Source organism: Hirundo rustica, chromosome 8 (assembly GCF_015227805.2).
Source record: "Hirundo rustica isolate bHirRus1 chromosome 8, bHirRus1.pri.v3, whole genome shotgun sequence".
In the NCBI taxonomy this organism is placed as follows: Eukaryota; Metazoa; Chordata; class Aves; order Passeriformes; family Hirundinidae; genus Hirundo; species Hirundo rustica.
The window spans coordinates 24,757,873-24,783,526 of record NC_053457.1 but is presented as its reverse complement, the minus strand read 5'-3'; the positions used below and the strand labels follow the sequence as shown (position 1 = coordinate 24,783,526).

Genomic DNA, 25,654 nt, shown 5'->3' with positions numbered 1-25,654 from the left:
ACATGATATGTTTGTAGAACCTGATGTTCTCAGAAGAGTATTCAAAAGGCAAAGAGATGAAAGGCTTATTTGTGGCAAAGTCATGGGAACAGGACTCTATCTGCGTTCAGTTTCTGACTTTGTTATAGTCCTCAGTGGCAGTCAGGCAGTGAAGCACTTTAATGACCTGCGCCTAAATACACTAGAGATACTCAGGGGACACCACTTTGTCTGTCAGCCGCATGTTTAATTGCAAGCACTCTCAGGCAGGGATTGCTTCTTAATATGAATGTGCAATACAATGGACCAGTCAGTATGGTAGAGATTTCTATGAGAAGTTACTACAACCTGGCTTGTATTAAACATGAAACACTATGTGTTCCTTTACAGGTGGGCAACATACTCACGTTATTTCCTTTCTCATTATGGCAGGCCTGTAGGGCTAATTGTTATTATGGCAGCTTCCTCAATCTCTTTCCCTTTGGGGTGAAGAAAATAATGCAGTACGTGTGCCTCCAGCTTCACTCTGTGGGGCGCTCAAAAGTCAAGTGACTGATGCAACATAAATCCGAAAGCTGAGCACTGTATCCATAGGACTGAAATCGCAGTCACTGTGCTCTTCAGATATCAATGAATCATGATGAGAAACTAGCCCTGGTGTGTTCTCTCACATCATATAATGAAATGGTGATTCTACCATGAAAATCCATGCAGGAGCAGAAAGAACTTATTTTCCTTGTTAAAAGTAGTGTTCACATCTTGCTAATAAAAACTGAGTTTTACCCAAGAGATGCAGTCTTGAGTTGTTGTTGATAAAAGGAGTAGTTACTCACATTTCTGACAACTTCTGACAACTACAATCACATTTAAATTCCAGGAGCAGGAGTGCTGCTGAGGAGCAGGTAACAGGTCTGGGTGCCTGCTGATTTATATCAAAATGAGATGTGAGGCAGACACCAACCTGCCTCTCCTCATCAGCCCCATACCTTAGTTCCTAAGGAAAGAAAACCCACAGGCCTGGGCCAGAGTCACATCTCACTTCAGACATGTAGCAACTCTCACTGCTTAATTTCAGCACACCTGCAGTAGCAGCTGTTGTCCTGGAATCACATTTTCACCATTAGGAGTTCCAACTAAAAGTACAATAGCCTCACCCAAACAGAACCCCGAAGTTCCCATGTGCCCAAGTTTCCTTAAGGGGCACAAAAATCTAAGACCAAGGAGCACTCACTGGAGGCATTCAAGACAGGACTGGACTGGGTGCTAGATAATCACATCTAGGCTTCCTTTCCCATGAAAGGTTGGACCAGATGATCTCTCAAGATCCCTTTCAAATTGGATTGTTCCATATGGCCATGAAAACAGCTCACCACAAAGAATCCCGAAGATGAATGACTGCTTGGAATAAGGTGTCTCTATTCCTAGAAGCAACTGCCCCTGGATTTCTCTGTGGCAGCACCCTGCCCAGTTGCACATTCTCAAAAAAAAGCTCCAATCCCACCCCTACTGCCTTACTGCCCTATGTCATACTACGAGACTGGGCCTAAATTCTAGGGGACCATTTTACCTGGAGCAGAGATATTGCCTTTGTGGTTCTATGTCTAGCCCATTAAAAAAAAAATAAAAAAATAAAAAAATAAAAAATTAAATTTTAAAGAAATAATAATTAAAAAAAAACAAAACCCAAACCTTTCCCACATAGTCTCAGTGTTATTTATGATTTTTTTTTAATATATATATATATAAATTCAGCAGTGTCTAGTCAAGATAGTCAAGGCTATGACATGCACTGCATCCAATTTTCAGATGATAACTTGCCACATCTTCCACAGGAAAGGAATCTCCCCAGTCAGACTTGATACGGACTGCCAGGTGTAAATTGGCGATACAGCAGAATGCTATCTTGCACCTCTTATTTATCACCCTACCCACTTTCTTTTGCTCACTTTCTGCTGAAGATTAAGCTCTATGGAGGGAGAAGACACGGATTGCCAAACTTCTTGTTTATCCAACATTCTCAAATTTGTAATGGTGTAGCCAGGGAATTTAAATTTGTGTATTACTGAATTATTCTGCCTCTTACCTATTCCCAGCAGGCTCCAAATCACAGTTTAGTCTGTAAGGAAGAGGTGGAATTCTATCACGTTGCATACCTGGGGTTTTTTTTCCTCTTAACAATGGTGGTTTGAGCTATTTTAAATATCTCTCTCCCTATTCACTAATATTTTCTCTTTTAAACAAATTAACTTTTTTAGTTATCTTTTAAACAAATATTTTTGCAAGAGAGTTTTGCATGTTGCTCCAAAAATTTCAATGACACTCTGAGAGAAACTTCATGGAGTTGAAACTCCTTTCCTTTTCTACCTCCAGGCTCATCCATTCCCCACGAGGTATCGGAGTCTGGGAAGTTTTGCCTATTGAGTATTAAGTTGTTTTTCTGGATAAATGAGACAAATAATCAGACACTCAACATATTAGCATCAGAAATGTAAGATCAACTCAGGATATTCCTCCCCAGTCACTGTGAATGGCAGCAATGAAATCTGTACCTTAAGCTTTGACAGCATTCCACAGAGCAATTCCCCACACTTTCCAACAGACAATACTGCGTCTTTTTCATATACTCCCCTTCCCACCACATTTTGATCCAAGGATTCTTTAAAATGGCTTCCTATGAATTTTCTGCAAATACCCACAAAAACTGTAGGCTGCAGGCCAATTTTCCCTATGTACTGGGAAAATTTGGATATTGATATCCAAATATCAATATGGACACACCCTGTAAGACCCAGTCCGACCCGCAGCAAATTGTCTGTAACATTTACATAGTTTCCACCTTCTGCCAAAGGCCACTTAGCGGGGCCATTAACAGAACCAACACTTGCACACATCAGATTGCACTGTTTTATCAATAAAGTAGACACATACACACAAAGCTACTGGAAGATTTTCAACTCACAAGATGCATTTAATCTCCCAGGACCTGATAGTTATACAAAGTCACATGGCTGCTCAGGGGGGAATAGTAAACCCACCCATGTTTGCTTAAAGCCCTATAAAAATTCCTCCAGCCTGTGCTTTATACGCTGTGGGAAGACATCAGGGTCTATGAACTTGCTACATGTTCATGCCCACACACACAGATTTCTTGGCTCAGCCCTGCTGCATTTATGTGATGATACAGGAGAGTTAGCAAGGCAGAGAAGGGTCCTAATTGGCTATAAAAATTAAGAACAGGAACAATATGCTATGTTGACTCATACAGAGGAAGTATCCTCAATAACTCCTTGGATACTACAAAGAGAAAACAAATGGTGGTAACTGAGATTTGTCCTTAAACCAATGAAGTAACCAGCAGCCACACAGCGATACATCTTTCAGAAAGCCTTCTGAGCTCCATCCCACTCAGTTGTCTTCTGGGAAATGCCCTAAGCAGGAAAAAGTGGGACAATACCGATGTGGGAGTTAATTAAAGATTTGGTGACTTAATTGTTTTTTATATTCAAATATTTCAGTTGATGGAAGTGGTAGCATCACAAAGTCTTTGGTTTTTTCAGTATGAAGCCATATTTCAGGAAGTTCTGTTGAGAAGAGATGGGCTCCTCCTCTTAAAGAAGAAGGTCATAGAATATGGAATAGACTTTACAAAACACCAGCTTGGAAGAGACAATAATTCTGTTAAGATGGCATTCAAAATGTATTGGATTTTTTAGCCGGTTAGTCATTTCTTCAACCAACTAGATAAATACCTTAACATTGCCAACTTTGCAGAATTTAGCTAAAAACAAGGAGGGGTGTTTAAGATAAAGCAGTCATTTAAAAAAAAAGGCTTGAATCACAGCCATGGAACTGTAGGTCAGAACACTTTTGAGGAAAACTTTTTAATGGAAAGATCCAAAACACTGACTATTTGTATTTCATTCCAAAACTTTAATATAGTTTTCTGTTTTTATTAAAAAAAAAAAAAATCTTTTGATCTAGCCAGTTATCATATCCATTAATTGTAGGGATATGAACTGTCCCTATTTAATTTCATTTTACTGTGTGGAACAACATACTAAGCAAAACGGATTTTCAGATTCATCATTCTCCTAATTTCCAAGTTGACCACAGCTTGCTTAAAACACCACATTATTATTATTTTTAATTGAAAGAAATGACTAAAATAAATATTAATCTGAAATATATCTGTTAATCTAAGATATAAAAGTAATTTTTTCAACTTGTTTACACACACAGTTATAAGAGGATGGATTAGATCTTCCCTTAATAGTTTCTGCTGCTGGGAGTCAAATTGTATGTACTTGATTTGTTTTCAGAATTATTTGCATTTTTTAATCTGCCTTTAAAGGAGTCATTAAAATGGAATTTAAGGGTCAAACACACTTCTAAAACTGAGAGAGGTGGAAGAATATGATGGCCCACTGTAGCAGTGGTTGCACTGCAGACCATACAGTAAGTCACCTTCTTTGTCACAGTATCTGTGGATGAATATTACCCACAGGTTCCAGGCTAATTATAAACTTTCTATTTTATTGGCCTCTCACACATCAAATCAGAAGTTTCAGAGAAGTTTTATCCCCAAAAAACAGACATATGAACTGAGAAACCAAGCACAATTTGATTCAGCTCCACCTGTTTTGTGCCAGGCAACTTCATGTTGCTTTGCAGGAAAATGGGCGCAAAAACAAAGGACAGAGGAGTATGAGCAGAACGAGGCTGCAGCTGGACAATTAGCCCCCGCCAGCATGGCATCCCTTTGGACAGCCTCCTCACAACTACAGAGCACCATTGCAGCCTCTCTAGAAATTGATTTTAGAAGCTCTTGCTACCTCTTTTCTGGTAGCAGCAGAGAGATGAAATGGTCATTGTCTTTGGCATGATCCCATAACCACATCTAGGAGAGAAGGCATGGCACAGTAGAGTGGGAAAGTGTGAGATCCAGATCTGGCTTCTAGAGAAAAAGAGAGAACAACCACAAGAGTCTTAGGAAGATGCAAAAGACATGATGAATATTCTTAAGTATATGAGACTGAAAGCCTAAAAGACACTTCATTCTTACACTGGCCTAACCTGAGAGAAGGACAGGGCTGACCTCTGGTTCCCACTCGACTGTGGCAGCTCCCCTGTTTCCAGACATGCAGGAATATATTACACTGGCTTCTCAGAAGGCTTCATCTGGGGATTTCACATGGCACTACTGTCACACCCAAACAGTACTGCCCCTTATCTCAGTATCAGCTGCTGCTACAGTGAAGCTGTGTGATCCTGAGTCAGAGTGACAGCCCTTTCACAATCCTTACTAACTCTTACTAACTCAAGATGTGGCTCAGCACAATCTGCACCTCAGTTATGCGAAGCAAACACTTCAGTTGTGAAAAGCACTGCTCCATGGTTCCATTTTAGGACCCACAATGAACCAGCACTCCAGGCCATCCTTCTGACCAGTGAAGGAATGCATCATGAGCGGCCCTGAATGCAAAGGCAGACATAAAGGAAAAGCCTGAACTTGGCATTACTCCACTTCCATTTGACCAACAAGCTACAGACCAACTCATCTTTGCTGTCACACTTTGAACAATTTTATTCAGTTTCTGGGATAAAATGCAAGCAGCTTCAGAGTGTTTCTAGCTCAGTTCATTTTTCTTGTCTTTCTCCTGGGCAGAAGACAGCAGCTGAGCTGCTGCACACAGATGCGCTAGTTTGAAGGAGCAGAAGCAAAAATGCTCCTGGCCCGCTACTGCTGTACTGGATCAGGGGAGCATCAGTACCACCTCAAGTCAATCACATGTGTTTTCCTTGCATTTTTATTTCTCCTTCCAGGGACTAACATTTTTATATATATATATATATATTTACAAAGCTCTGCTAGTAGAAGTACAGTGCTTCTACCCAAGAAAAGATGTTCTGCACTCACTGCTGATGGATCTCTTTGCAAATGCACACTCAGAATGTCTCATCTGGCTTCTCACATACATGGCCAACTCATCAGATGCCTCTATTTTTAATACCAACAAGTCTGTTTGTATAAACAGCAGGATCATGCAGAATCATTACCTCCAGTTTAAATGTGGCACCAAGCCATTTTGTGACATCAAATAAATAGATTGGTCTTTCCAGCCAACTTCAAAATCCCTGTTATACTGATCCTCTGAGTGCAAAAAAGTATTCGACATTTGACTAACTCCTTCATACAGTAAGGAATTGATACTACAAAAGGAGTGTGTTTACAATGGCTTTGTGCTTGCAAATGTCACTCAAGATCATCAGTAGCACAGCAGCAAAACACCTGGTGCCTGCCACAGCATTCTTTTAGCCAGTGGGAAGCAGAGTAATAGGAAATTATTTGATTATATTTTCAGCAACTAGTTTGGTAAAAACTTGTGCTAGCCTTTTAAAGGAATTTCTCAAATAGAGAGGTACAGCATTTTAGCTATATTGTTCCTATAGCTGGGATGTGAAACTGACTAGTTTAGAAATCTTCAACAATAACTGCAGAAACTGAAAATCCCACCCAGGACAAGCCCTCGCACCTGACAGGTTCATGCATTGGTTTCTGTGGAAAGGTTTTCATAGCAGGGAGGAGGCTACAGCGGTGGCTTCCATGAAAAACTGCAAGAAGCTGTGCGAGAAGGCAAACACCAGCCAGCTCTGAGATGGACCTGCTGCTGGCCCAGGTCAAACCCACCAGTGACAGTGGTGGCACCGCTGGGGTAACACATTCATGAAGCGAGGGGAAGGAACAAATTGACAACTTCAGCCAGAGAGGAGTGAGAACCTGTGAAACTGCACTGCAGACACTAAGGTCAGTGAAAAAGGAGGGGAGACGTATTCCAGGTGCTGGAGGAGAGATTCCCCTGCAGCTCACAGTGAAGGCAAGCTGACCCTTTGACCCATGGAAGGACAGTGAAGGTGAGCCCACAGGGGACCCACACTGCAAGAGTCTTTTCCTCAAGTCTTCATCCTATGAAAAGATCCGCACTGGGCAATTCATGAAGAACTGCAGCCTGTGGAAAGAATTCACGTTAGAAAAGTTTGTGGAGGGCTGTCTCCTGTGGGAGGAGCACCCCTCTGGAGAAGGGAAAGGGTGTGAGGAGTCCTCCCCTGAGGAGGAAGAAGAGGCAGGGACAACGTGTGATGAACTGACCTCAGCCAGCATGTCCTGTCCCACTCTGCTGCTGGGATGCGGAAAAAAGAGAAAGTTGTGAGTGGAGGCTAGAAAGAAGGGAGGGGTGGTTGAAAGGTATTTTAAGATTTAGTTTTTACTTCTCATTACTCTACTCTTATTTGATAGAGTAGGGTAGGATAAAGTACAGTAGAGTATTGATAAGTAATAAATTCATTTTCCCAGCTGAGTGTGATTTTCCCATGATGGTAATTGCTGAGTGATCTCTCCCTGCCTTTATTTTGACCCACTAGCCTTTCATTATATTTTCTGCCCCTGTCCAGCTGAGGAGGTGAATGACCAAGTGGCCTTGATGGACATCTGGCATCTAGCCAGGATCAACCCAACACCATGACAGAAACTTAGTGGTTATTCAGCATGTTTTTGCTTTCCAGAGTGTAGGGATGACAGAAACATAAGAGAGGAAAGATAAAAGCTCAGCAAGTTTTAAACTTCGTAGAATTTGATCATCCTGTGTCTCAGTTCTGGGCTGTAGCAGCGACAGCTGCTACAGCACTGAAGAATATGTCTCCTTAGCCACAGCACCTTACTACCACATTGCACCTGCTCTGCTCAGCACCCTTCAAGAGAGATGAGTGCTACGTAAGGGCAAACTTGCTAAGGACAAAGTAATGGACTGGAGAGGTCTCACTCACAGAAGGCGCTGCAAAGAAGCTTAAAAGTGGCACAGAGGAGTTTGTCATCTGTTGCTGCTCCCTGACTTCGAGTTTGCAAGCAGAATGAGCAGCCCTCAATGCTCAACAGCCAGCTGCTACAGACCAACTCAGCCTGAGTGCTCCATCCTCAGAGACAGCGCAGAAATCAGTGCCTACTAATCAATAGATTTTTAGAACAGCTCCATATGTCATGTTAAATCTCTAAATCTTTTCATCTTTGATAGTATCACCACTACTGAAGTTTCCACACCCACCATGATCACTCTAACACTCGGCTCCTTTTAGCAAACTCGCTTTGGAGTCACTGCATGGCTTTTGAACACATTAAAACCTGCACAGTGAGAACAGCAAAGCACACTATAAATTCTTCATCATCTCTGAAAGGGAACAACTCTAGACAATATTCCCTTCAACTACTAGGGTAAAAATTGTCGGATTATACCTTTTTCTGACCCAGAGATGGGGCAACTGAGAGGCGTTTTAAAAACTGTTATTACGTTTTCAGTCTCATGTGAAGGATGGGACAGTACATATGTTATAACTCATGCCATCACAATCGGAAGCCAACTATTTCCTAATTAAAATACATTATAAACATTTCTTGGCCTATCAGCTTTTGACACAGAATGCTGTAAATGCCTTAAAGCCAATCATCTAAAATGAACCCTCATGACTCCTACTACACTGCATGCTTCATAGTTCTATTCCTCCAAAGTATCTAGTCTTATTTGCAAGGCCATCATTTGAAACTTCTTTCTAGCTCCTGTTCTCTCTCAAAAATATCTGTCCTATTCCATGGCATTTCTAAGGCAGTATTTCTTATCTCAAAGTTTGCATACAGATGCATACTATGTGAGCCTTCTGTCTGATTCGGATAATTCTCTACAAATCCATTTCCCACATTTCCCTCTCTCTCTTGAATGGAAAAGACTTCTTTGATGGCCTTGTTTGTCATTCGCTGTGCACAGTGAAGCACACAAGGTACTACTACTAACATTCTTATTACAACAACTACAGGGCAAGAAACTACTGGGCAAGAAACTGCTGGGCAGGAAACGACTGGGCAAGAAACTACTGGGTAGGAAACCACTTGGTAAGTAACGACTAGGCGAGAAACTACTGGGCAAGAAAGTTCTCGGAAAGAAATTACTAGGCAAGAAACTACTGGGTAAGTAATTACTGGGCAAGTAACTACTCAGCAGGAAATTCAGCAAGGAACGACTGGGCGAGAAACTACTTGGGAAGTAACTACTGGGCAAGAAACTACTCAGCAAGAATCTACTGGACAAAAAATTACTGGGAAAGAAACTACTCGGCAAGAATCTACTGGGCAAGGAACAACTGGGCAAGAAACTACTCAGGAAGAAACTACCGGGCAAGAAACTACTCAGCAAGAAACCACTGGGCAAGAAATTACTCATGAAAAAATTACTTGGGAAGAAACTACTGAGCAAGAAAATATTTGTGAAGAAACTACTTGGCATCAGGCCAGGAAGTGTCGAAGTTGCAGCTCCTGGCAGGCATTGAGCTTGGACAAACTGGGGGAGCTTATGCCATGTTCTCTTAATGTTTGCAACAAATAATATTAATACATATTATTAAATAATACATAGTATGTATTTGTATGTAAACTTTCTATCAAAGCCTTAAAAATTACCTAAAAATCCATTTCCCACAAAAATAATTGAAACATTAAATCAATTTCTTACCTTTTGATCCAGACTGTAGGCCAAGATCCACTCCTCCTGCTTGGGGTGGAAGAGCAAGCTCTGGATATAGAAGTTCAAACGGTACTTCTGGTAGGTAGCCCCTTCATCAGAGCTGATAAGGATGCTGCTCTCAACCTCTGGATCACTAAGAAGCATGATCTAAACAAAAAAATGGAGGGAAAGTGTTAATGGAAAAGTGAAAGTGAACTTCATTTAAGAGTGAGGTCATATAGTACTGACTCCTACTAGATACATTCAGAACATCACTCGAGTGTAACAGACCATAGAATTAGGGTGGGTTTTAGTATTTCAGTTTCATTTACTTTGGTAATCCATTTGCTGATTTATTTGGCAATTCCTTTTTTTTTTTTTAATTTTATCTGGATAAATTCTATGTACCAAAGTTGATTTTGGTTGGATATAGGAACTTCGGGCAGCCACACCAAGTTTTCCTGGACCATTTTTCTGTCCACCACCTCTCTCCCCCAGTCTGGAATCCTCTCTCCAGAAGTAAATAGAACATTCCTGAGATTTAAGGCTCATTATTTGGCAGCGTGTAGTGGTATGAATGAGAGAATCACCTCTCTGGAAACACAGAATGCCATCCTAGATCAGCTGCTGGCACCTGCAGATAGTCAACGTGCACATGTGGAAACACTGACACAATTTCGTGTATCACACTCCCAATTTGTACAGTAAGAGACATTCATTCAGTCAGTGAAAACATAATTTTCCCCAAGCACAGGAAAGTGTATGACCTCAATTTGTACAGGGAGGAAAACTCTTCTGAGCCTCTAATTTTAATTAGAAAATTATTACCAATATTTCAAAACGGGTTGATTCTGCACTATCAGATGGCAAGCTCTACATAAACATTATCAAGAAAAATGTTGTGAGAACATTAACACCATCTTATTAACATCTGGAGAAAATGACTTCACATTAAAGCAAATACCAGTACCATAAAATAAAGGCAAACAGTGGGAAATAAATTAGAGCTGTTCTAAACACAGCAGGTTGTTGATACAGCAGCTGAATCAAATATAGAAACTGTCTTTCAGCAGGAAAACAGATCTAAGAATGGCCTTTTTTAGCTCACTGCAGAATGATCAGCTAGCTGAGATCCACTGCAGTTTTGGTTTTTGTCCACATTGACTTCTTTTATCCAGCTTCACAGAGCTCCAACTTCAAGACTACAATAGGGAAATACATTAATTTTGACAGCAAAAATCAGTTACAAGGAATGGTAAAACCCTTGGTATGTTAGACCTTCTTCAGGCAAAAAATTTCAGTGTTTGTTTAATCTTAAGTACCTCATTAACTCCATGAATTCACCAAGGGAAAGGAAGTATAACATAAATGTCTTCTGATCCTTTCCATTAAGAAATGAAAAGCTGAACTAGAAGTGAACATTTTTCCAAAGCAAAGACATCTGTACGGATCCAACCTGGTGTCAAAGCACCTTCAACGTCCCTCACAGACACCACTTACCAGCCCCAAAATCAGCCTCTAGCCATTCCCATGGAAGCCACAGTACAAATCCTGAAGAAGTGCACTTGCACTGTACTCTGGTGCACAGTCTGGGGAACAAGAAACATTTCCATACGCAATTGATGGCCTGGGAATTAGCCTGAAAAGAGGTCTCCAAGATCTCCACTCAGAAGGATGCTTTTGTATATTTCTTCTTTCTAATCACATCAAAATATAAATTTCATTTTTCCCCAAACAATGACAATTTCACAACTATTCGAAGCTATTTTTTCTGCCACTTTTGACTTAGACTGCAAAGACATTTTATACCCCTGTTCACCTAAAGCATATTGCCTGTGGCAGAGAACTATAATGTATTTCAGTAAAAATTATTTGTTTATATAGAATGAAAGAAGGATGTAAGCCTGCCCACTTAACAAGACAATCCAGAGAGATCTTATCTTTAAAATAAAGGAACTTTGAGAAATAAAAATATTTTCCAAATGATGTAATAGAAGATTACAAAGCTGGAAAATATAAATTACAATGCTGTATATTAAAAGGTCAAGGCTGGAGCTCTGTCCTCCGATAAGGAGCACAAGACAGCTAACAGCAGCATGGACATTAAGTGGCACACACACAAAACCTCCCCTCTGCCATTTCACACATGACCTGCAGCACTTCAGTGGATAGTTCAAGAAATTGTCATGAGACAAGAAAGGCAGTATTTCCACCAAATGGATCACAAATATGGCCAGTTTGTTCTTCTGGATGCATAAGAGTGGTTGTAAGATCACATAATAAAACTACCAAACTAAGATAGTTGGTAGAACCTAACTAAGTGACCTAAGTCATGTCTAGAAATGACATCACATAAATCGTGCCCAGCGCCTTCACCCAGTTCCCACATCCACTCTCTATTCTTCAAATGAAGAAATGAACCCCCAACATCTCTGCTGTCATCAGTCTTCCCAGGAAAAGCTGGTCCTACACAGAGCAGGATGCAAAAAGCAGGAGGCTCAGAGTGAAAAACAAAAACCCACCACCAGCCATGCAGCTCAGACTGCCACATGTTAGTTACATGGCACACAGAAAAAGTAATGTGACAGACTCTGGCTTTTCTCTTTTTTATTGTTTCTACTTTCTGTCCTGGAAGCTATAGGGGGAGGGAACTTTTGGCAGGGGAAATAGCAGGACATTTATCAAAGCCCTGAAACTACCACTTCTCATTATGGGACCAGGACGAAGGATCCACCCCAGTAGTGATTTAGATTAATCACTTTTAATTAAGAGACAATAAACAAACTCCAGTCAAAATGAGCATTTCTGCTAGCTTCCTGTGTTGCCATTTATAATTGCCATAAGGAATAGCAAAGGAGCACTAGAGAGTTGTCAAATGTAATTTATAAGGGTTTAAGATCTAATTATTTTCTATAATATTAAATTAAATGGCAGCCTGTATTTAAAAGGAAATTACATTTGGTCTTTCTACATTCTAGATTATTTATATATACATGCATGTATAAAATACTCCTTTCAGTTGCTTTTTTTCTCTAGTTTAAGTGGAGAGGGGAAGGGCAGGCAGGACTGGTTACTGCCAGTGGTAAGCCCTTGAAAACATACTTGAGATGAGTTCGTTTATGCTACATACCTTTTCCTGACCTTCAAAATCCAGTGAACAATGAATGGCAAGCACCCGACCAAATGAAACAGGCTGAAAATCAGACTAAACTTCAGATAGTTCCTTAGGAATGGACGCAGAGGAAGAGAGCTGTCTGGGACATGGTGCATCTCCTTTAAAGCAGGAGCTTTTGGGACAGTGAGGACACACACAGAGCTGTTCTGAATGAACTCCAGGTGAGCAGAACACCCGACACCACTGAGGCAGCACACAGAAAGAAGATGATAGAGGCCCCTTGCAAGAACATTAACTACAACATATGGACTGAGATCTTCAGTGCACGAGCAGGAAAAATATCGAGCTCTGAACACTTCAAGGGGATTTACCCCAAGGAATAAACAGCGAGAGGAGAGGAGAGGAGAGGAGAGGAGAGGAGAGGAGAGGAGAGGAGAGGAGAGGAGAGGAGAGGAGAGGAGAGGAGACCGGAGAGGAAGAGGAGGAGAGAGAGGCGAGGAGAGGATGAGGAGGAGGATGAGAGAGGAGAGGAGCGGATGAGGAGAGGTAGATGGACGCGGATGAGGAGAGGAGAGGTAGAGGAGAGGAGAGGAGCGGAGAGGAGAGGAAGAGGAGAGGACGAGGAGAGGCGACGGAGACGGAGAGGGAGACGGATGAGAGGCGGAGGAGAGGAGATGGCAGAGGAGAGGATGAGGAGACGGAGAGGAGAGGAGAGGAGAGGAGAGAGCGAGAGATGAGAGGAGAGGAGAGGAGAGGAGAGGAGAGGAGAGGAGAGGAGAGGAGAGGAGAGGAGAGGAGAGGAGAGGAGAGGAGAGGAGAGGAGAGGAGAGGAGAGGAGAGGAGAGGAGAGGAGTCATACCTGTGCCTGTCATAATGTCGTTTGGTACACAAATCACAGCAGTAGTTAAGAGTCACTCAGACTTGTTGGGGTGTCTAGAACCCTTAAAGGAGCTCAAATGAAGAAGTAGGAGGAAGGAACGAGACACCATTTCACAGCACAAATCTGCAAAAAACTCATGCCCTCTGATGGGGCTAAGATAATAAAAACTAGGGTAGGATTTGTAACTGAGAACCTGTGTTCCTGCTATCCAGACTAAAATTCCAGGTATGTCATTCGGTTAATGCACACACCTTCTATGGTATTTCTTTTGTGTGGGTTACGTGCAGGTGAGTGAGTTAATATGGTGCCACATTCCTCTTCTTCTGTTCCAGGGTGGCCAGGCACAAAGACAGCTGTGATGTGGAATACTGAACTGTACAGTAATGAGTGTACAGTAACTGTACACCTCTCACAAGCACAGTGTTACAACATGCCCAGACAGGCAGCCTGAGCACAGAGATCACAACACAGACGTGTTTTGTACACAGCTTAATTAGTTAATAAACCACCACTGGACCAAAAAAAAAACCAAACCAACATGCCACATAAATGGCATTTTTATTAATATTAGCTTTCAATGAAACCTTTTATTTTTCTCAATGAACATAAATTTTTCACTGTAAATTGCCAAAGTGCATCTCCTTAAATCAGCACAGACCAGTTTTATAGGTGCAATAATCTGTAGCAATAGCACCACTGAGCTACATTAGCAAAGGAGCAACAGAGAGTTGTCAAATGAATAAAAAAGACAGGTTCAAATAAATGTCTTTTTTTCTGAGAAACAGACAGCATTAAACCATTGTGTACTGCCTCCTGATTCTCCACTTTAATGCACTTTTCATAAGCTGCTCTTCTCAGGGGTCCTAGTCACATTCACCTATGTAAAAAGCTACTCTAAAAAGACATAAACAAAAGAGGAGAAAAAAATTAAACAAACCAACAGAACACCTACAAACCATGCAAGCCTCCACAGCTCCAAAAGAAACCCAGTTCCTTAGCAAAGTATTAGAATTTACTCTGTAGCACTGCATTATCTTCCACAACTGAAAAGGCAGTTTTGCCACAACACACTGCTGCAAAGACAGAAATTTGAGGTTTCATGTTTACAGGTTCATGGGGATTTCAATATTGAATGTGCTTGGCTTTAGAGTGAAAAGACTTTTTTGGTTTTGGTGGGTTTTTTGTTGGTTTTTTTTTTTTTTTCCTCCTTCCACTAGGCTCTCAACTCAGAAACACTTTAGATCCTTCTTAAAGCCTGGCCACATCTACATCATCAACGATAAAAGAAATCAGATTTTAAAAAAGAAAAATTATTCCATTGCTTTTGCTTTTCCAATTAGATTTAAAATATTTGATGGGTTGTATGGTCCCATGTCTCCTTCCCACAAAGTTTCTTAGTAACTTTGATTTTAAAAAGCCAAAAAGTTTCAACAGTTTATGCTGAAATATCAGTGCAAGTGGAGGAATTTTGCTTAGTTTGGGTTTTTGATGTCCTTTCCTCCTTTCAAAACTGAGAAATCAAAATCCAGTGACATTTAAAGGCTTAAAGATACAAAAGTTGTTTTCTTCCATCAAAACATCAGGCCATCACAAGTTAAATATGAACAGTTTGGAACTCTCTTACAGGAAAAGTAATTTTCTATATTGAAGCATTTTTTATTACATGTTTGACCATCAGAAATTTCTCATTGGCAAATACTTGGTTATTCATTCCCCTCCCATTCAGTCTCTCTCCATCATCATTACTGCAACTACCTGCCCTGCAAGCTAAAGGATGCCCTCAGAGGTCTGAACACAACCCAAATATCTTAGAACACATCTACACACTATATCTAAAGCCCTTCTCTGCCATTCCCATCAAGAACAGGTGTGACTCATTGCAAAGAAAATCTTATCCTTTTTTCCCTTCTTTCATCACTAAATGTCATTTCAGCTAAAAAACTTCAGTTCAATTAAATCAGCCCAATTTCCTCTGAGACTAAAATGTGCTGGTACCACAAGTAACTGTCGACTTACCAACAAAAGTAACACCCATAAAATCAGCTAAGCTAAAGGTGTCTTTAAATGATTTGCACTAGTTTAGAAAGAGGGTTTCTAGAAAGCACACGTTAACTTTATACAGACTTCCATAGATGTTCAGACATGGCTAAATACCTGCTCATCGCCCTGTAGATAAGTTGATTTTGGCAATAATCAGGGGGAAATGAAAGCAATTTCTGTTTTCTAGTCAATAAGCATATCAGACAGGAAAAAAATGGGACATGTCACTGATAGAAATCTGCTCTAGAGAGAAATCCTGTGTATTTACATACAAGCAAAGAAATTCTCTCCATTTTGCAGGGATCATCAACTGTGACAAGAGGGACATCTGCTTCCTGGGAAGCCAAACAAGACGTCCATGAAGAGGGCAAGAGCTTTTATATAATTACTTACTTTGTGTCTCATTATGAAAACGCGCATTGCAAAACCTCGTGTTATAGAGTAGCCCCGATCTGGGACTCCTTCTTCCTTCACATGGCTCAAAAACTTGCTTAATGTTAAGGATAACCTGTGGGCATCAGTCAAGCAGTAAAGGGGCACAGAGCTTTCATGAGAGATAAATTGTCTGGACCTACCCCATTTCAACTTCTTGTAACTTCACTTCTTATTGCCCAAAATTTCACATTAATGGCAGATTTAATTAATGAATATAGCACCAGATCACCAACTCTCAGAACCATAGTGCTGTAATCTTAAAGGATGAAGTGCACTGCACTCACTTTATAAGGGTTTATGAAGCATGTGTTATAAAAGTACCTCAGCCATAAGGCTTTTATACCTTGGCACTCACTTCAATACAATCCCATAAAACCCAAGCAATCTTTAAGTGTTAAAGGTGACTTTCACTACTGTATTTATTATTGGATAATGAAAAATGACTCAGACACCCATAGAAATTCAGCAATGAAATAAGAGTTTCCTGAGACTTTTGCATTATATGTACCGTGACCAAAGAACTGAATAGCTCTCTCAAGACATTTTAGACACTTCACGCTAACCTCCCTCCAGAACTTCCTTCCCATCAGGAATTCTTTGTAATTACAAAACAACCTCTAGTCTGCAGAACCACATTGCTTGCCATTGAACTTTTCAGACATCAACTGTTTCTGTAAGCATTCAACCCCCCTGAAGGACCTGTTCCATAGACTCCAGTTGTGCCAGAGATTGACAGCTCTCTAATTCACCAAACTGGTTTGAGAAGACAACAAGATCATGGGGAATCCATGCATGGGTTCCCCACCTCTGCAGCACTGAGACAGAATGATCAGAGTACATGATGCTGTTCAGGTGACATGCAGGTTCATAGTCTCCACAGAATGTTTTGCAAAAGAAGAGAACCATTAACAAAGTAATAAACTGTAAAATGAAAAATGTTCTTTAACATTAAACAGCAAGGTTTTTGAGACAAAAGTGGGCATGGGTGAAGTGCATCAAATGGACCAGCAAGAGAACCAGCACTACCTTGCCTTCTCTGAAGAGATGCATATCAGCCTACCACACTTGTTTACAGGCAATAACCCTGCTTAATCTTTTGTTGTTTCTATTGTCTCCCAAATCAAATTACACCCAGACTAAAGTTACAATTAGTTGTTCAGATTTGTAAAAAATTGCAAGAGGCTTTTGACACTTTAGCCATACCTTCCATAAATCGCCATACCAAAACAAAACACTTCAGAGAATTCCAAGTTCACGCACTCCCTTCCCTACAGAAAGGGCACTCCATTTTAATCAGCACCTGTGCAAGAGCACAGATGCACCATGCAAGAAGCCCTGAGGATCAGGAGCAAATTAAGGTTTAATTGCATATAAAGGAAGAGCTCTTCAAGGAAAACCACTCTGCCATCCTCATTGGCAGGTGGGAAATGAAAATATCTCATGGCTGTAAGACTCAGACAAAACTCAGAGCTGGGAAAAGAACACATATACTCTGAGGCTGCCATCTGAACCTGCCCACAATGCAAAATCCCAGGCTGGATCCAATTTGCATGCACAGGAGTGGACTAAGCCATCATAATGGACCCAACAAAGCAGAACATCTTATCTTTGTTTTGCTGCTGAGCAGGTCAGAGCAACATGTCTCCTCTCTTTCTCTCGTCTTTTTGGCACTGGACACTTGTACTTTTCACTTTTAATTACAAGGCACAGCAAGCATTTGCTCGTTAAATTTCAGGTGCCAGTGGGGATGGAAGCCATCCAAAAAAGCATGTGTTTGACCTGGCAAAGAGTGACTGACTGGCAGCAGCCACATGCTTGGTTGTAAAACCTTTTCATTGCCACAGCAAGGCAGCCTTTATCCAAGGTTATACTCCAGCCCATTATATTCTTGTTACAGCTGCACATTCTCCAGTTCCCCACAGATCATCGGAGCAAAGTCCTCTGCCACAGTATTCCCACCTGCCTGAGGCCACTTCAGTGCTGGCCAGCTAATTTGCCAAAGGCTTTTCTGTGTCACAGCACGTTCATGCACAGTTCTGCTCCACAAACTGCCAAATGGGTTACAACAAGCACCACCACTGGATTTGTACATCCAGTTTGACCAGCACTTCTATGAGTGGGCCTGGACCAGAAGTAGAAGAGACCTCCACTGGTGATCTTAGGCACCAGCCAGTGCTTCCACACAAATACAAAGCCTCAGAGATCTGTATTATCATGTTGCCTAGTGTCTTCTGCAAAGCGTTATTCTGCATGATGCCTTTTTACTCTTCTCGAGTCTACACAGGAAAGCCGCAGTTGTTAAAATATCTGACACATTGTTTTGTGGTCAACAGCTTTCTTCTAGTGACAGGGAACAGCTCTAATCCCAAACTGTGTTCACAGAAAGAGAAAAGCAGCATTCACTGTTATAATTATATGTTATTTGAGTAAATGCATGGTTGTGCTGTTCTCCATAGAACTATAAAGTAATTTTCACCATTATGGTAGCTTCCCATGTAAGTAGAAATAGTTACAGAAAATAATGTTATCAGTAAGGAGAGGCTGTGTGCACCACAGCTGCTGGAACTGAGAACACCATTTATATAAAAATACTCCTCTGATTATAGGTCTCACCTGGGAGAACACTTTACATGTGGGTATAAGTTTACTCACAGTAGTTGCCTCATTACAGAAAACAAAAAGATGTGCATGGATAGTTACTCATGGGGGTAAACTTTTGCAGCCTGTATTCAGCATTCTATTTCATTTGAGGACACTAGAGTGTTTCATGACTCTATAGAAAAATAAAAATCGTGTTATGTATCTCCCTTGAGGCCATTAAATCTGAATACGATTTTAAATGCATCATTGCTTCTCTTTTGCTTACCCACTTTATTTTTCTGCTTTTTTAGTCAGATTGCAGAGTGAACATAGACAACAGTCAGCTTTATCACTGTTCACATCCAGGTGCTTATAATCTATCTCAATTTACTTACCTGGCATCTATTACTCATGTCCCTCACTGTCCTTAATGTACTTCTCTCCTTAACATCCCCGCACTGGAGGAAGCTAAGATGACAGGAGAAGGTCTATCCAATTTCTGGATGCAAGGCTGAGGCCCCACAAAAATTAAAGGTACAAAACGTGTTGGCATTGCAGTGCTCTGCATGGTAGCACTCAGCTCTAAGCATTCCAATGAGGTTGCAAGGTCTGCACACTAACTTGGGTGCCAATGATTCGGGTGCCAGATATGGGAAGGTTCCAGACCTGGGCAGAAGATTCCCAACTAGCACCTCACTGCCTTTGACATTTTCCATTACATTTAATAATTAGCTCTCCCAATGAAACAGTCCTTGCAGGTTTATGGAAGTAGCTTTGTCTGCAATTACACACTGAGCGGAAGAGTGACTGCCCCAGTGACTGAACCTCAGCTGCTACATCCTATTCCAACAGGGTCACTGACAGTTCACAGCCTGGGGAAAATAATATCCTTTCCTTTCTGTGTCCCTTCATGCACATAGGTGAACTCTGGCCACTGTAGGGCTCTGAAGAACCAATGTAAGAGGAAACAGAATTGAAAGAGTTTTATCTCCAACACAACCCTAACACTTTGGTTTTAGAATTGATTGGCAAATGTCAGAAAATTGCCAAGCTTACTCCATCTTTCCACCCATTTCCAGGTCCTGAGCACTGCACCCATTCCATTGCTTCCCAATCTCCCAGCACAGCTGCTTCAGGAGTTTTGTTGCTTTCTTGCAGGCATGTTTAAGGATCATGTTGGTCTGCCATGGGAAGGTTCCAATGGAGACAAAAGATGTCAGATGAGCTTTTTTTATCAGCAACAGAAAATTAAAATATTAGAGGGCTCACTGTAAAACTGCAGCCTGAGTTTTCCCTAACTGCATCCATGCACCACTCAGAAAACCCCTGCCATTAGTTTGAAAAAGAGGCACCTTAGAACTGAGAGGGTGAAGGGCAATAAACTCCCACTAATACAAAAAGAAGCCTCAAGCACACCACAACATAGTGAAATAACTAAGATCCAGCCTAGCCAAGCTCCTTGCTGAAGAAAACTAATTCTAACACAGCCAGACAAGTGTTTCCAGGTTTCCCAGTGCTGCTTGGGATAAAATATTTTACACAGAGTTGATAACACCAGAGCTGACATTACAGTTACACTGTAAGAGGCAGATGTGCGTGTTCACCACAAACTGAGACTGTGGCCAGCACGTGCCCTGCAGACTCTGCTGATCCAGGCTATTAAAATGAGAATTCACTCAGTAATGCTGTGCTTCTCTATTCTTCACTTCGTAAAATAATGAAATTAAAAGATATTTTGCCACTTATTATTGGCTATGGATTGGCAGGGGATGGCAGGAGGATTTTCCTCAAAGAGAAATAAGTAAGTCTTGGTGAACCAGCTCTTATCAGTAAAGATCAAGGTCAGATCATTATATGGTCTTCAAAAGGACCCACCTGCCCCTTTTCCAAGAGCTGCTCTCCACCCATTCTATTACTTTTTCCCTCCTTTTAGTAACAGGATATTGTGACTCACTATTACTGATTGATTATCCTGCTGTCCATGAAGCACCATGCCCCTCCTCATTAATTCAAAACTACCTCGTTTTTCATACTTCATAAATTAATATATTATTGGAGCTGCAGCAGTAAATGAGATGGCCCTATTTCAGAGTGTGGTAAGGAGGATGGAGAAAGGAAAAAAGAAGTCCCATAAAATTGCCCTATATCAGGACCTGCAGCTGTGCTGACCCTGCTGACAGGCCATGTGGTTAACACAGGCAACCCTGTACAAGGTGATGCCTCCCGACAGACTCTCTCCTCCCTCTTACCAAGGCAAGGCACTGAAAGCTCACACAGGTCCACTCTGCCCACTTCATAAAAGCAATGCTCATGTTAGGTGACAAAATTGCAGCTTTATTTTAGCTGACATCCTAACTCCTGATCTGTCCTGTAACACTCGCTGTCTAAATTGGAGCAAACTACCTCTGTTTTTCTGACAGCCAGCTCTGGGAACTCTACATCTGAATGTGGATGGGACCTCTTCAGTTTTACCCTATTTCTTGTCTTAACGACCTTGTAAGATCCCTAAGTCTCTGTAGGGCCGTGGCTGGAGCAATACAAGGTGAAGCAGGCACAGAATGTAACAGGAAAGAGGGAATGAATTTTAGCCCTGCCACAGGTATGCACCAGTATCCTGCCAAGTTTATCACTCTTACCCAGTAACTGTCCTTTTGCTCCAAAAATTCTTTGCAATTTGGAATATAGAGATGCAAAGATGCAAAAGGCAGATGTATAAAGGTACACAAAGACAACCCTAACTCAAGTTTTGTAATACATGAACTTCTTTTCCTAGACAAACACCAAAAGGATGGCTTTCATTGTAAATGGTAGTTTCTATTTAGACCTATTTTCTAACCCTCACCCCTTCAGCCCCATTAAATAATGCCATATGGGAGTACTTTGTTAATTATCTCAATTGCATTTATTTTTAGAAACAGCTGATGAGCAATGTGTGTGGTTCAGTGGGTCTGGTGGGGTTTTTTTTCTGTTTGTTTTTAAATGGATCTGCTTCTTCAGAGAACTAACTGAAAAAAACCCACCAGGAATCCCCAGTTTTCACATTCCTGAATTCCAAGGGACAGCCTTCCCTGGAGGGCAACGATCACATTGCCCCTCTTTAAGAAAGGGGGAAACTTCCACTGGGGGTCTCGCATCAGTTTGGGTCCCAATTCTGTGTTGTCTGTTCTGGAAAATGGTCATCTCCCAGAGCACAGATGTTGCACAACCTCTGTTTTTCTCCATGATTCATGTGAAGCCAGAAATGGTAAAGTTAAAACCTGCAAGCAAACAGACTTTGTTCTTTCTCTAGGGACAGGATCCTACAGGTCAGGTTCCAGTGGGGCATCTGGCATGTCAGTTCCTGACTGCAAGAGGGCAGAAAACTCTCACAGGAGCATCTTGACTAGAAAGATTCACAAGGAGGCACAATCCCCAAATATACAAGTAACAAAAATTTTAAAAAACAAAACAAAACAGAAAAAAACACACACAAAAGACACAACAGTAAACAACTACAAAAACATCAACTTGGACATACTGAAAAAGATTTAAAAGTATTTATGTCTTTATATCTCAGTCTTTTCCATTCATTGATCTTGAACCATGTTCAAAACACTAATAAACCAAGTCATCCAGCATCAGGAAACTATATATCTTACACAGGAAAGGTCAGAGGAACCTACTCTGAAAATGTAACTTTGCTGAATTCAAAATAAAAAACAGAAAACCCTTCAAACAAGAAATTCTTAAACTCCACTTCTTGAAGTATTATAAACCGACTGTAATTCAGTATTTTTTTCACACAGTTGCAGGTCACAGTTTTGCAAACATTTACAAAAATAATCTCTTCTCTCAGGTGCCAAATTCAAGCTGAATTAATTGGACATGTGGAGAGAATCCCATATACAACAGCACACAACACTGCACTGCACCTTGTAGATAAAACGTCATGTCATGCATCCTCTCACTCTTCCATAGATGTTGTGGGTGACCTTGAGGAAATCATCTTCGCAACACCAGTAAGTGAAGAAAAATATGACTACTTCATTCACATCTTATTCCTCTATTTGAATTTTCAGTTCTGGAGATGGAATGTGACTGTCCCTGAAGTGTATTTACAAGATGGATACGCTGAGGCGTTACCCCGTTCACAGTGACATTTCTACAATCCACTTGTTAACCAGAGTAGGCAAACCTGAGCTCAGCAAAGCCAGGCACTGTTTCACAGCCTTCCTATCTGCCATCAGCTCTGGACCAGGTGGCATGGAATTTGGAGCTCTGAGAAACACAGGAACATCATATACAGCTCAATGGGTCCAGAAAAGGAGAGCACACAGAGACTTTTACAGCAGCATTTACAAGTCAGGTAATTTAGTACCTGTTAATGCTGCAAAACCAGGAGCTATTTAGTGACTGTACTCCATTAGGCTGAAGGGAAAGATTAGGGATAAAAGACAGTGGAAACAGCTTGTCCCATCACTCGTGCTCTGTGGCTCTAACTCAGCCCCATTGCCTTTGAGTTACAAACACCTTCTCAAGATCACATCAGCAAGTGCCAGTGTGCAGCACAGACCCTTGATCACAGTGTCAGCACAACGAGGAAAAAGGGTCCAAGGAAACCTTCTATCTTCCTAAATCCATTTGGGCTTTAGTGCAGAGCTCAGTTGCTCACCAATAGCCAGGGATTCAGTCTTAGGAAAAAGCAGCAGATGATTAATGAGAGCTGTGGTTAAACATGGCAGCTCAGTTCAGGTTGGGCTAGCAAGTATCAGGTACGTGCTGGAATCTCTGCCTCATCAACCTGACACACGTTTGATGAGTAAGGAGAAAACAAAATGCTATAGAATTCCCCTTGGGAGCATGTGAACTAAGAAATGAAGGCAAAACCAAAATAAGTTTGAATCATGGTTCTGCCCTGAGGCTCCAATCACAGCTGAGGAATTCCCTTTGGAGATAGAGAAGGCCAGGACAGGCTTTGCTCTCAGTTACTCTCCAAGAAGAAATAAAGGGGAGGTCAAAGTGACTTGTGCTCCTTTCGGGATCTCCAGTTTCTGTAAAGGGAGGTGTCACTCCCAATAGTCTAGCTAGTCACCAGCCAGGTGCATTCCTCTGCAATTACAGTATTGTAGACAATTTCTTCCTTCATTAACGTGAACAGCAACACAGCATTGCCTGCTGCCAGCTCATAAACAGTTGCTCCACTTCACCTCCTAGAAAGTATACAGACACAAACAAATCTAATTAGATTTAGCTTCCAGAAACTCTTACTTTCCAAGTATCTCTAAACATTTCTCCTTCTGATGGGCCAAGTTCAGAGGCATGATGAGGTATGAGAGATGCAGCATGACTTGGGGTTTTATAGCTTCAGCGATTTGTACTGCCCCTCCATTTTGATTCTGTGACAACGAAGGAACTACTGCAAAAAAACATTTTCTCAAAGCTGTAAGTGAGCACCATAACTTCATTTCAGCTTTATTCTGTTTTCAGCTACTGTTCAAATAGCTTAGCTGGAAGCCCTACCTTTAAATAAAACCTAAAATGCTTCAGTTCTGGTATAAGGGAAAAATGGGGAGAGTCCTCATTTCATTCACTGCACCTGGGTGATGTTTCTGTTCTGACAGTCAGCATAAAAGGCTACAGACCTTTTAATTCTTCAAATCATCACCTGCAACAATGATTGTAATAGCTCAGGGGAAAAGCTAAACAACTGCAGCAAACTGAATTGCAAAGAAAATTCATGAAGGAAGGCATTTCTAAGACATCAGAGCTGTCACCTCAGATCTTAAATGCAATCAGGGCCTCCAGTTTATCCACACCTTATCTGAAAGATACTCTATACAGGAAAAAATACTCTATACTGGCTGATTTGCCAGAGTTGTTATTCTCTTCCTTTTTCCTCTCTTTCTTTTAAATTCTTTTTAACTCCATCGTCTCCATCTCCACAGTATTCCCAAGGGTAGAGACAAAAGTTCCAGAGTGAGAACTGGGTTTTCAACTAAACAACATCTTCACCAAGAATAAGCACTCTTTACAGAGTATTTCACAGGAAAAAGTAATAGCTAAAATCTATGATTCAACAATTCCTTGAGATTCAAAGTGGCACCTCCGTGCCTGAAAGGAGCAGTGCTTCAGGACTTCAATTCTCATCTTCTTTCTGCACCCTTTTGGAAGGGCTTTACATCCCCCTGTGAGGCATCAGTTGTAAAATGAACCCTGTTATTGACAACCAAGAAGAAAGGGAACATTCTCACAATAGGGGATCTTACCCAGCAGAACCACTCATGCTAGAAAATATGGAATCACAGCGCTTCAGCTCCAAGCAGTGACATTTAGCAGTGCAACCAGTTAAGCAAAGAATCACAAGCTTAATATTTTGTGGAAATTATTCAATTTTCTAACAGAATTTTTTCAGCAACCATAAAGAAGAGAATCAGGATTAAAAGGAACTGGAAATTTAAAAAGTCAAGAGAAATGTTCCTATTAAAATAGAAGAGATTTTTCCATTAGTGTCTTGGAAGAAATAAACACTTTTAATTCCCAGACCACTGTGAAAATCTGCCTCTAGTAAAATGTAACTAACGCCCAAAATGCAGCTTTAAATTAAAGGTCAGCAGGGAACTGAGATCTCTGCTCAGCAGAGAGTAAGCAGCTTTTTGTCATATCCCCAAAGACAGACAACAGGCTACAGGGTAGAAAAGCCAAAGATAAGCATTTTGCAAATTTCAGCTTTTCAGAGCAGTCAAACATCTGCTGTTAAATCCCATTCATCTGTAAGGAAGAGGTGCAGCTAAACAAATATCGAAATTTCTCCATTCTGAAGTTTACCACAAGTTACCTGCCTGTTGAAACCGATTTGGCAACTGGACAAAGCAGATGCTTCACAGGCCAACAACAGGGTGCGTGGATGCACCAAAGGGGAAGATGTGTCCTGGAATACACTCTGCCTATTAGAGCATCTTCTTGGGTTTGGAAGTGTCAACACTTCAGGCACTTGGTTTCTCACCACAGCCCAAATCAGGAACTCTCAAGAAAGCCAGTCCCCAGGACTTCAGAGCTGCCTGACTGCTAAGGGCAAAGATCACCTGGAATTTCACAGCAGTAAGG

At 41.2% G+C, this 25,654-nt stretch overlaps 1 protein-coding gene across 4 annotated transcripts in view; it reads right to left on the bottom strand.

Annotated features, from left to right (window-relative positions):
• SORCS3 (sortilin related VPS10 domain containing receptor 3) overlaps nt 1–25,654 on the bottom strand; it is a 275,376-nt gene that overhangs the window by 116,483 nt on the left and 133,239 nt on the right. For all 4 annotated transcript variants that reach the window (XM_040071470.2, XM_040071471.2, XM_040071473.2 and 1 more), the window contains one exon: nt 9,531–9,689. In XM_040071470.2, coding sequence (XP_039927404.1) covers nt 9,531–9,689 — 159 coding nt within the window. The remainder of the gene's footprint in view (nt 1–9,530; nt 9,690–25,654) is intronic.